Raw genomic sequence first — 13,658 nt, forward strand, 5'->3', positions numbered from 1 at the left:
CTTCTTGAATAGTTCTTTTTTTTTTTTTTTTGTTCATCAGAACATAAAAATCCCTGTAAATGTTTGCTGAAACAACATATTCAAGAAATTTTAATCTTTATAGGTTGATGTATTGATTTACTGAAAATAATTTTCAAAATGAAAGTGTGTCATCTAACAGGAAAAAAAATTGATTAAGATTATGAAGACCAGCTTGTTAGAGATTTTTTATTTTAAAAAATCACAAGAAACTTCTCCATGTGTACTTTGATTCTTGCTATATCTTTTGAGTATTTTCATTAGTTACCAACTTAATTAATAAAAGGAGGTAAAGAAATGGCTAGGTAACACTATCCTAAAGATATACTTTTCCTTCATCTATAGATAAAATGAAGTAGCTAATTTTTTACGGTCTTTATTAGCAATTGGAGGGTTTGAAAGGCAAAATTATTGTAAAGGAAACTAAAAAGGTGACTTTGAATTTAAGGAATGAAAAAAATCAAATTATTGAAAAAACTGCAATATTTACTTGCAGTGAAATACTATATTATAACTTACTTAATGAGAAAAAATGCTCTTAATAAAAACAATATAAGTAAAAATAAATAATACTTCTTGATCAACAATAACCTTCCTTATTGAAAGAGCAATGATTTTTCCTTATTGAAAGCTGTATAAATCTCATATAAACCTACATAGAAACTAAACATTGTTACACCCGATTCAAATACTAATTATATATATATATATATATATATATATATATATATATATATATATATTCTTCGACGTTCAAAAAAAAAATTCTCTGTTTTTTTTATTGGGGGCACAAGGAAGGGAACAAGTGAAATTTTATTGGTTGCAACGAGGCTTCATTTATATCTCCAACTTGGAATTTCCCCCAAAGATAGTCTCCATGTCTTCTAAAGATCTTCCTTTAGTTTCAGGCAAGGTGTAGTAGAACCACAAAGCCAAAGCATTAATAGCAGCAAGCAAGAAGAAAAGCCCACCCATTGTAATCGCTTTATAAATTGAAATGAAACTTGTAATGATTATCAGATTTGCAATTCTGTTCACGGCCACACAGACAGCAAGACCTTGTGCCCTAAACCTCAAGGGAAAAATCTCTGCACTATAAACCCATGTCACTGGCCCAATTCCAATTGTCATAAAAGCCACAAGGACGTAGGTAACAATAATGGTAAAGTTTATCGCCCACACTTCTCTTTCAGTGGAATATCGCTCCACTATGGTCAAGCAAATACCTAACCCTAACAAGGTCACAACCATACCTACTGCACTAACCAGCAAGAGAATCCTCCTCCCAACTTTATCCAATAAAAATATTGATACAAATGAAAATATAACTTTGCTGACTCCAATACCAACCGTGGCTAGCATGAGCATGCTCTTGTCAGTGATTCCTGTTTTCTCAAAGATTCTTGGACTGTATAACAAAATAGCCCCGATTCCTCCCAACTGCAAGAACGCATGAATTGCAATCGCTGCAATCAGTATCCTACGCACAGGTGGTGAAGGTTTACAAAACAGTTCCTTCAGAGCCCCCCCACCACTGCGACTTTTCCTTGAAACCTGAACAATGTCTAGGGCACAGTTTTCATCAATGCCAACAGCAACTTTTATTTCCTTCAACCGTTGTTCAGCTTCTTCCTTAGTGTTAGAGACTAGTAAAAGCACTTTCCTGGCCTCACCTACACGTCCCTGCATGATTAACCACCTTGGAGACTCCACCAATTTCAGCATGAGAATGGCTAGGGCAAGACTAGGAACTGTAGGAGCACCAAGCATCATCCTCCATCCAAGTTTGAGGGACAATTTTTCTAAGAAGTAGTTTGAGGCGTAGCCAAGCAAGAGCCCTATGTTGATGGAAAGTTCTGGGAGAGAGGTGAGGAAGCCTCTGTAGGAAGGAGGTGAAATCTCTGCACAATAAACTGGTGCAATGATGAGTGCAAAACCTACGGCAATTCCGAGAATGCAGTTTCCGATGATGAGGATGAGATAGGATGGACCATAGGCCAATAGAATGGAACCCAATGAGAAGATGATGGAAGATAGAATGATGGCGAAGCGGCGACCTTTGTAATCGGAAGTTCTTCCGGCAGCCATGCATGCAGGTAGTGCGCACGCATGTAAGGTGCCTGCTAGTATCTGCACTTGCAAGTCACTGATTTGAAGATCTTCCTTTATAAATACCAGTGCTCCAGACATCACTCCCACAACTGGATAATAATGTTGCTTTTATTTAGCCAATTTTGTGAGTTTAGAGGGTGTAATGTAAAGCACTTTCGCACCAAGCACTTTGCGATCAGATGATTTTAAATTTACTAGATTCTTTAGTGTTTATTTTATATTTTGGTAGATGAGGATAATATATGACCCCATACAATCAACTATAATTTCTTTAAAGATTTAGAGTGACATTATATATGAATTAAAAAAATCAAATTCAATTTCAAATTTTACATGGTACAAGTAAAGGAATTTAACCAACTATACTACTATTATAAATCACAAGAGTTTATTTGGGTAAACGTTTCTAAACATTCTTTTATATTTCAGTCAATTGCAAGCAGACTAAAAATGTAATATTATTTAACAAACATAATACATTTTTATGATATTTTTATAACTTAAGTTTTTCTATTATGCCATTCTTTTTTTTTTATTTTCCATACAAAATATTGTTTTTTTTTTTTTGTAGAAATACAGTTTCGCTTTAATTTTGCAACCTTTTTTATGGGGTTATTTTATGGTATTTGTTTGAGATGATATTTTATAAGTATTATTTTTTATAAAGTTATTTTACGCACGAGCACACTCCACAATGATAAAATATTGTCCGCTTTAGGCCTAAGTCCTCATGATTTTTCTTTTAGTCATCACCTAAAAGGCATCTCTAACATTGGAGTATATGTGTGATTGTCCGTTTTGAGCCTAAGCCCTTATGATTTTGCTTTTGATCATCACCTAAAAGGTGTCTCTAACATTGGAGTATATGTGTGCTTTATAAATTGTTATTTTTTTCTCTTGGGATTATTTTATGGTATTTGTCTTATGGGATATTTTATGAGGGTTATTTTTATAAGGTTATTATACAAGCATACTCCACAATGATGATATATTGTCCGCTTTGGACCTAAGTCTTTACGATTTTACTTTTAATCATCACCTAAAAGGCCTCTTTAAGATTGGAGTATATGTGTGTTTTATAAATTGTTATTTTTTTCTCTTATTTTATCGATGTGAGACTTGTTTGTATCTCAACACTTTTTTGTTACTCATTTTTTATAAGCATATATTATCTCTCAATTTATACTTAAGCACATCCAAAATTCATTTAATTAACCTTTATGTATAAATTTTAGTTTTTAACTTGAGTATATCTGTATGAAATTCTCTTTCTTTCTCCTTATGATATTGATTTTATCATTATTTAACACTTACTTTTATCAGTCAAAATATTCACAAATTATTAATTATTTTTAACTATTCCTTTTCATATTACAATTTTTAATTTTAATTTTAATCTTAATGATTTTTTAATTTTCCTTTTTATATTGAAATTTTCTTTGAAGGTGATTCCCTTTTTTTTTTGTAATTTACTCTTTTGACACTCAAATTTAAACTATTTTTTACTTATTTATTTAAATTAACTGTATTTTCTCTCACAATTTTAAATACTTTTAAAACTTGTTTTAATTAGAAATATAGCTCCTAATGTGTACTATATGCACAGACCTACAAATATTGTCAGTAAAAAATTCAAGAAGAGGATTGCTCTAAAGATACAAATATATTTGACTGTAGGAATTAATCTAAATATTGAAACAACTGATTTTATCTTATTTTAATTCCACCCTGCGTAGGAAGTGCTATGTTGCACACCCATCGAAAATGTTTTCCAAATTTTTTCGTTCACTAAAATACAGAAACACAGAAAAATGAATGTTTTTCATAAAACATATAATGCTTCATTAGTAAGAAAAATTATATGGACATATAAACAAAATCCCGCCCTTAGGGATCATAGTGAACACGTACAGAGACAATTTTCTTCATTTGGTTCAACAGTAATAATTAATAAAGGCAGAAAAAGAAACAGAAACTTAAAAGAAACTTTTTTTTCCATTTTGGTGTTGTCATGAATAATTGAAAGATAGTAGAAGAAAAAGAAAATCTAACTAAAAAAATAAAATAAAATAAAATAAAATAATAATAAGTCATAGCTGAATAGACGAGAAAAAAAAAACTGTTGATTTTAACTAAAATTAAAACTAACAATTTTTATATGTTTTTTAAAGTACTTTACCTAAATTTATCCACAATTCAATTTTTCTAATAGGAATATAAATCAAGAAAAAATCACTTTCTTTTCTTCATTTTTTTCCGCATTTTTTATTTTAAACAATTCTTAAAACCTACTCTTTGTCTCACCATTTTTTTTTTCTTTTTGCTATCCATATTTTTTCTTTTTTTTTTCTTTTTATTAAATATAATGTAAATAAGATAAGTATGAGAATAGAAAGCTAGTCACCCACTCACCATAACCAAATACAGTGGAGATAATAGAAGCAGCCATCACTGAGGCAAAGGCATACTTATTGAGGCTTCCATGACTCTTCTCATTTTCATCAATAGCATTTTCCACCGATAGTTGGCAGCGTCCGTTTGTTTCTTTCTCCGTAGACATTTTTAAATTTTGATCTGAAAAGAGTTCATAATTAAGTGATCGACGAGCTTTACGTAGAGACTTTAACTAGAAAATTGCAGACTGTCCATGACGTACGCTAATCAATTATTAACTTTGTCATTTTCTTTAAAGCAAATGACAAATGTTGCTTCATTCTCTGAAATGTCATATATTTTGCGATAAATTAATTTCATAATGTACTGTTAATTATAAAAGGCTGCGTTGTTAACCCTTGTTATTTATGAAACTCGTTAGTTAGAAATGACTCTTCAATGTAATTAGTATAGCTAGAGTGTATTTTTTTCTATTGCGAAATTAGTTAATTTCCACCATTCATTTAAATAAGGTTATAGCTAAATCACATGTAGATTTCAGGTTAATTTATTGGGTTGTGATATACACATTTTTTTATTTCTATTTAAATATATTTTAAAACCTGTAAAGGGAAAATATTCTAATATAAAGTTAAGTCGGTTGGCTTAAAAAAATAAACCCAAATTGATCTGGTTTATGATTCAATCCGGTTGAACTAATAAACTGACATAAACAGGCATTTTGTTTGGGTTAGTTTAATTTGGTTCACAAATTAACGGAAACTCCCTTACCCTATTGTTATTATTATTACTAGTTGGAAAAGAAACACTTTGTATATATCTCTTAAATTTTAAAAATTATAAATAAAATAAAAATATAAAAAATAAATAAAATAATGATAATAATAAAGATAAATTGAATGGATAATTGTGATTAGTTATTTAGAAAATATAAGATGTTATTTTGATTTATTTTTCTTAAAAAAATTATGGGTAGAATGATTCTCTAAAAGTGAAGACTAAAAATAATTATTCACTATGTATTTCATTTATAATAAGTAAGTACTATAGATAGATATTATTATTATTATTATTATTATTATTATTATTATTTAATAAAAATAATTATTCAATTTAGTTATTAATGACACGTGGCCTAATAGGTCAAGTATACACTGTATCTATGAACTGTTTACTTAAAAGTAGAAAGTTTACGTACACAATAATTAAATTTTCCATCATACCTGTAGTTATAAGGTTATCAAATATTTATATAAGCCATATAAATATAATATAATCCTGCTTTTAGAGCATTCATATAGACAATTAGATTACAATTTTTAAAAAACCTCTTCATAAACCTATTTAGACCCTTTCACAATTCATATTGCGTGCTTTACGATAAATGCAAATCTCACCCGTAGATTTACTTATGTTGTTTCTAGGGTACATTTATTTCATGCATACACATATTAGTTTCACCCTAAGCTACATTAGTACCTTGTAATGTACTGTCCAGAATTTTCTTTTTAACTGCAGAAAGGAGTAAATGTATAAAAATTTAGATTCAATATTTATTTTTATCATTATAATCTCGAAAATTTTAATAAATGAAAAGAGACCAAAATTCTTCGTTAATCCATTTTGATTTTCTTCCAAAATTAAAGAGGGAAAGAGGGGTGTTGAAAGTTAACGGGCAAGAGGAATAGAAAAATATATTAAAAAAAAAAAAAGATACTGAGGAATAGAAAATTAAAATTAAAAAACCAAAATCACTTAATTTTATATTACTCAATATTTTTTTATAATTTGACATTCTTATTTACATTTTCTTATTCTCACTTCTATTATTAAAAATAAGTTTTTAATTATTTTATAAAATAATTTTTAAAAATTAATAAATAAAAAAATGAAACACGGGCTTTAGATGATCACTCGTCTCTAGGGTAGTTATTATAAGTAATTCTTGAATTTAGCAAAATAAGAACACATAATACACATTAGTCATATATGAACACTTATACGTACGTATATGGAACACTATCAACATCTTTTATATTTTTTTACCTTTTCTTTTCTATCATACTATGTCACTTATACATGATACCTCCACTTTTTCTTTTCTCTCTTTCCCTCTTTAGGTATCATCCAGATGTTAAGTGTTCACCTATTATTTCCCTTAAATTAAGTGATAGAAACCATCAAAGGATCCTATGCAGCCAAATTTCTCTACAGCCACCAAACTGCAAAATCGGTACCATTGATTAGTTATTACCAGTTGTTAAAGAAAAAAAAAAGAAAATGTAATCAGTGGCTAAAATTTGTGCCGTAGAGAAAATTATATTGTAGAGGCAGCAGAGAATCTGAATTCCATAGAAACAGCACACCCTAGTAGCTCAATGATAAAAAGATAGAATATTCGTTTGAGGGAATCCTTATCTCCAACTATGCTTTTTGTCGTAGCCAGGCTTCATTTGTATCTTTGACTTGGAATTTTTTCCCAAAGATTGTCTCCATATCTTCTAATGGTCTTCCTTTGGTTTCAGGCAAAAATGTATAGTAGAACCACCAAGCCAAAGCAGTGATACCAGTGTACATAAAGAAACTCCCACCCAGTGTTATCTTTTTATAAATAGAAATGAAAGTGGAAACCACTACCACATTGGAAATTCTATTCACAGTCACACCAACACCAAGACCTTGTGCCCTCAACCTGAGGGGAAATATCTCAGAACTATAAACCCATGTCACAGGCCCAATACCAATAGCCACAAAAGCCACAAAGATGTAGGTAAAAACAATGGTAAATCCTATTGTCCACATTTGTTTTTCCTTGGAGTGCTCCACCATGGCCATGCAAACACCCAACCCAAACAGGGTCACAACCACACCTCCTGCACTAATCAGCAACAGAATCCTCCTCCCAACTCTATCCAACAAGAATGCTGACAAGAATGTAAACACAGCTTGGCTGATTCCCATGCCAACTGTGGCTAATAAGAGCTTGCTCTTGTTCATGATTCCTGTTCTCTCAAAAACCCTAGGACTATACAACAAAATACCCTCTATTCCACAAACCTGTTGGAACAAATGAACTCCAATAGCAGCAATTAGTATCCTACGCACAGGTGGTGAGGGTTTACAAAACAGTTCCTTAAGTGCTCCTGAACCACTGCGTGCTTTGTTTGGAACCTCCACAATGTCTTGTGTGCACTTTTCATCAATCCCAGCTGCAACTTTTATTTCCCTCAACCTCTGTTCAGCTTCTTCCTTTGAGTTGGACACTAGTAGAAGCACTTTCCTAGCCTCACCTACACGTCCTTGCATGACCAACCACCTTGGAGACTCCACCAACTTCAACATGAGAATCACAAGAACAAGAGAAGGAACCGCAGGAAGAGCCAGCATCATTCTCCATCCAAGATTCAAGGACAATTTTCCAAGGAAGTAGTTTGACACATAGCCAAGCAAGAGTCCAAAGTTGATGGAAACGTCTGAGAGAGAGGTGAGAAAGCCTCTATAGGAAGGAGATGAAATTTCTGCACTGTAAACTGGTGCTATGATCAATGCAAAACCTACACCACTTCCCACGATGCATCTTCCTATGATTAAGATTAAATAGGATGAGCCATAGCCCATTAGAAGGGAGCCCAATAAGAAGATGACGGAAGCCAGAACGATGGTGTAACGGCGACCTATGTAATCAGATGTTCTTCCTGCGGCCATGCATGCAGGTAGGGCACACACATTTAAGATGCCAGCCAAGAGCTCCACTTGTAGGTCACTGATTTGAAGTTCTTCCTTTATGAATAATAGGGCTCCAGCCATCACTCCCGTTACTGAAAAATAATATTATTGCTTATATATTAATTAACGAATAAATTAAGCATTAAAAAATTAACGAATAAATTTAGTTTTTATAATATTAACATTAAAAATAAAAACCTAACAATAAGAGAGCATTGATAAAAAGTATACTATATAATTTGATTGAAAAACACTTAAAGATAATATTCCAAACTTCACCCAAAAAAGAAAATATAACTCCTAGTATTACAAAAAAACAAACAAAATTATTTAACTTCATCTAAAAATATATTTCAAAGTCTAAATATTAAATAATTAAAACTCGTTAGTTTAAGTAATTCAAAATTTGTATTTCTTAATCAATTAAGATTCAATTTCTAACTTAGATATAAAATTATGATTGAAAGTATTATTTTACTCCTATTAAAATTAATTTGATGAAAATGAATTATATTTTCTTATCAAATAAAAAAAATATTAAATTAAAATTAAAAAAAAATACATTACCCGGTTGCATTGAGTTGAGTTATAAAATACTTGTATCCACATTCATGCCTATAAAATCTTGTAAAAAATTTCAAATAATCTTTCTTATCATAAGAATTATGTAATAGTATGAAATTTTAGTAGATAAAAATCAAAACATGGTATACAAGGATGATAACATGGAATAATAATTTAATGTATTTGTCTACATATAAGAATATAAAGAATATTTTGTAAATTTTCATAAATCATAAACGAATTTCTAATCTCATAAATTAAATTAAATTAAAAGATGGACAAATTAATTACAATTCTTTTAGTTTGGAGATCTAATTAAAATTTCTTAAAAATTTTAAGTACTAAATGATCTATTAAATCTATATATTAATAACACCCGTTTTAGTTTTTACGTTCATTCATTTGATTATTATTATAAATAATATTAGTGTCAAGATAAAATATAATTATAATTAAATAAGGTTTAAATATGTTTTTATTATTTATAAAATGAGAATTTTTTATTTTGGTTCTTACAAAAAAAAAAATTATTCTTCATCCTTCTAAAATTTAGAAACATTATTTTTAGTCCTTATAATATATTTTTGATTCTTGTAAAATAAATAGATTTTGATTTTGGTCTTTGTAAAATATTTTTCTTTTGATCTTTATTCCTCTAAAATCTAAAAATTATTACTTTTGGTTTGTGATTTTAAGGTAGATAAATAATATTTATTTTAATGATCTATAAAAAGATTTAGAGGTGTAACATCAACATGATATCATTAATAGTTATGAATAACACATGAGATATTTATTTAACCTTTTAATAAATAAATAAGTAGTTAAAAATATATATTTATATAATAACAAAAACTAAAATCAATAGTTCTAAATTTTATAAGAATCAAAAATAAAGAAAAAATTAACAGAAATTAAAATCAAAACTTATTTATTTTGTAACAACCATAAATAATATATCATTAGTGACAAATCTCGTTCTAATAACTGGAAATCTTGTGACAAATACATTTTGGACATTTAAAACCATACAAACACAAGAACTAGTTAATCACGCAAGCAATTATATTTGAAGAGACGAGAGTAAGTCACTCACCATAACCAAATATAGCAGAGATAATAGTGGTAGCCATCACACAAACACAAACATACTTGTTGAGCTTATGGTTGCCCCCTTTTTCACCATTACAGTCTTCCTTGGGCAATTGGCACTGTCCATTTGTTTCTTTTGCTGCAGACATTTTTTAATCTTTGTTTGTGTGATCAGAAAAGAATTGAAGCGATGAACACTATATAGGACTCTAATTAGCAAAATTTTAAGAATACATTGAGCCAATTATATGCAAATGTTGCTTCACTCTCAGAAAGAAACTAATTAATGTCTCTATGTCATTTCTGAGAAATAGTATATTGTTTTCATTTGCTATGTAATAAAAAGGAAGTTTCTTTAACTCTGGTTATTATTTCAAATACTCTTCAAAAATGACTCTTCAAAATGATTAGGAGTAAAGCACACTTGTGGAACTTATTACATCCTTTTATTGGCTAATTATATACTAAATTAATGACATTCACCCAGTAAAATTTAAAATGGAACTATATTCTTTTAAAGGGACCAGCAAAAACAATATTCTTTTAAGGAATAATGTTACTTTATTATTCTTTAATATTTTTATACTTTACAGACATTAAGTTATTAATTATTTTAAAATTTTATTTATAAAATATTTTCTCAATTTTCAGTTTTTTAAATAATTAATTCTTTAATTAAAAACTTAATCTTATTATCTCAAATATCAAGTTATCCAAGTGAAACTAAAGTTTATCACTTTAAATAACACTTTGAGTTTGAGTTTTGTGAAAAAATAAATAAATAAATAAATATATATATATATATATATATATATATATATATATATATATAATTAAAAGAAAAGACTCTACTAAAATTGGCTAGTTAAGTTTTTTGACAAAAATTAGTTATTAACAAAATTGATGAATACTTCATACTAATGATATAGTTAATTACTAAAAAAGTCAAGTTATAATATTCTGAAATCATTTTTTTAACAAAATAACAGTTAAACAAAATCAAGTTATATATATATATATATATATATATATATATATATATATATATATATATATAATATTTTCATTATGATAAAAAAAAACCAATTTTGATGATCTATTTTTTCAAAAATAAAATCATTATAGTTGAATGAGATATATTGGACATGTTAAAAATATGTTTTAAATATTTTATAAAATGTGTTGGTATAAGCTATTTATCAATTTGGTTTACCTATTTTTTTAAATTACTTTGATATATTATTTATTATTTTATTTATTTTATTTTATTTTATAATTTATAACTTTAGTTAAATTTAAGGTTTGAATATACTTTTAATCCTTGCAAAATAATCAAATTTCGATTTTAATTTCTATTTTTTTTATAAAAAAAAATCATTAGAACTATTATTTTTAGTTTTACTATTATGAGATTATTTTTTTAACTATTTTATATGCTTATTTAGAAATTAAATGGTTATTTTAGATATTATCCATAATTGTCACTAATATCATATTAGCATGTGATATTTTTAAATTATTTTATAAATTTTAAAATAAATATGATTTATTTATTTAAAATAATCATTAGGAACCAATAATAATAATTTTAAATTTCAGAGAAATGAGGATAAAAAATGTATTTTATAAGTATCAAAAGCAAAAAAAAAGTCTCTATAAAACTAGAAAATAAATTAACGTATTTTAAAAAATTAAAAAGTAAAAAAGTAAAATCAAAACAAATTCTTAGAAAAAAAAATTTAAATAGTATGATAGAGGTTAGAATAATATGTACATGATTTTAGATTTAAATTTTGATGTAGTCATTATAATTATGATCGATAAAAAATTACTTTCAACTGAAAAAAAAAATATATATTATATGTGTTTATCTCTTGATTCATGTGTAATGACAAAAAAAAAAAAAAAATACTACTGCCACGTGGAGTTGTAGAACATAATTAACATCAATATACAGTTCATTCGTGGCAAATCATTTTCTACTTCCGTTTTTGAAAGGTCGTCGACAGTGTGATCGTTCATATTATATATAAAGTTATTCCCTGTCTCTGGAATTTTACAATACAATAACAATATCCCCGTGTCTTTAACTGTAGCTATAAGTTTATCGAATACAAATTAATCTATAACACACACAGGATCAAATTAAATGATACTGTATGTCAAAATTAATAAAATAACATCTCTAATAACTTCTTTTTTAGCAAATAAAAATTTTTTATCAATACAAATGTTTTTTTTTTCGCAACTTATATTATGTTTACATAATCCCATAATCGTATCATACCTTACATCATATATGAATAATTTGTGAATTTAAAAACATGTTTGCATGATACATGACATATTCATAAAGGATCGGATACGACTTTTCAATATGGTGTTTCCTAAATTTTATTAGGTTTGGTTACAACTTACAAATCTATTTTTTTTAATTAAACCTGTCATTTATAATACAATAAATAAAATAAATAATCATATAATAACTCATATTATAAAATAATCAATCAATATTAATTATAAAATATTTCTTGATAACTAATATTTTCGTTTGTTGTTATTTTTACCTTATATTAATTAGTTTCTTTTATATTTTAGTCATTTTTCAATGCGCTGTGTATTTTTTTGTTGCTTTATATCGAGGTGGACATTTCATTATTATCGAGTGTTTTTCCTTTTTCATAATATTTTTATTTTATTTTATTATTTATATATATCATTATTATTTATTTAAATACATTAATTTTTACTGACTTTAGTCTTACGTTCGGCACCGTTGATAACAGCATAATACAACTGTAACTGAACCGGTTCACAGGTGGCTAGATCATTGAGCAAAATACAAACGGTGTTCGTAAATCGGTCCAATTCAATATAAAGTTATAAACAAACGGAACAATCCAAAACATCAAATAAACCAAAAACAAAATTAAATGACTAGAAAAAAAATGGAATTTTTATCAGATTGAAAATCAATTCAATTCAATCCAAATCTATATATATATGTATATCAATTTTTATTTATAAATTTATGGTATCACTTATGTTTATATTTCTATTTCTTATTTATTTGTAAAATTATTACATGACGTATATTTGTTTGTGAAAAATAGATTTCATAAAAAAATATTTTTCAGTAACTAGTTGAATAAAGATATATAAATGTGATTATCAAGTTATGTAAAATTATTTTTAGAAGTCCATATTTAAAGAAGCATACTATTATTTGCATTAAATACTTTAATGTTTCTGTCAGTGAAAGTAAATGCACTCTGAAAATTGGAAATCATTTACATTCCACAATCAGAAAATTTCGTGATAGGCTTTCTTAATTATATGTTTTTGGTTAGATACTTATTTTGGTCCTTATAATTTTTTTTTTGTTTTAATGTAGTCTCACTTTTATTTTTTGTCTCAATTTAGTCCCAAATAAATTAATTGGTTTCAATTTAGTCCCAAATTAATTAATTGATTTCAATGTGGGACTTTCCGTCCAAATTATTTAAACGGAGTTAACTTTTGGGCACGTGGATGTCACGTAGATGCATACGTGGATGTATGACAATTTTTTTTATAACACCTGGATCCAGAACGGGCCGTTCCGGTTTCATTTTTTTTATATATAAAATTAATAATTTTATAAAATATATATTATTAATTATATTTTAATTATGTTGTTATATCTAATAAAATAAATATATTAATATTTTTTTATATTTTATTTTATTATATTTATCTTATTAATTTTTATC

General features: G+C 27.3%; 2 protein-coding genes across 2 annotated transcripts; both read right to left on the reverse strand.

Moving 5' to 3' along the window:
• Positions 1-655: 655 nt before the first annotated feature.
• Positions 656-6,167, reverse strand: LOC109799946 (putative polyol transporter 3). The gene is made up of 2 exons (XM_020360611.3): positions 4,543-6,167; positions 656-2,219 (listed from the first exon to the last, which is right to left on the reverse strand). Exons 1-2 carry the CDS (start codon positions 4,688-4,690, stop codon positions 856-858), a joined length of 1,512 nt encoding a protein of 503 aa, XP_020216200.1. The 5' UTR covers positions 4,691-6,167; the 3' UTR covers positions 656-855.
• Positions 6,168-6,801: 634 nt separating this feature from the next.
• Positions 6,802-10,318, reverse strand: LOC109800486 (putative polyol transporter 6). Its single transcript, XM_020361266.3, has 2 exons — positions 9,911-10,318; positions 6,802-8,342 (listed from the first exon to the last, which is right to left on the reverse strand). The coding sequence occupies exons 1-2, from the start codon at positions 10,053-10,055 to the stop codon at positions 6,949-6,951; spliced, it is 1,539 nt and encodes a 512-aa protein (XP_020216855.1). The 5' UTR covers positions 10,056-10,318; the 3' UTR covers positions 6,802-6,948.
• Between the last annotated feature and the right edge of the window lie 3,340 nt (positions 10,319-13,658).

This window comes from Cajanus cajan, chromosome 11 (genome assembly GCF_000230855.2).
Source record: "Cajanus cajan strain Asha chromosome 11, NIPB_CcT2T_4, whole genome shotgun sequence".
In the NCBI taxonomy this organism is placed as follows: domain Eukaryota; kingdom Viridiplantae; phylum Streptophyta; class Magnoliopsida; order Fabales; family Fabaceae; genus Cajanus; species Cajanus cajan.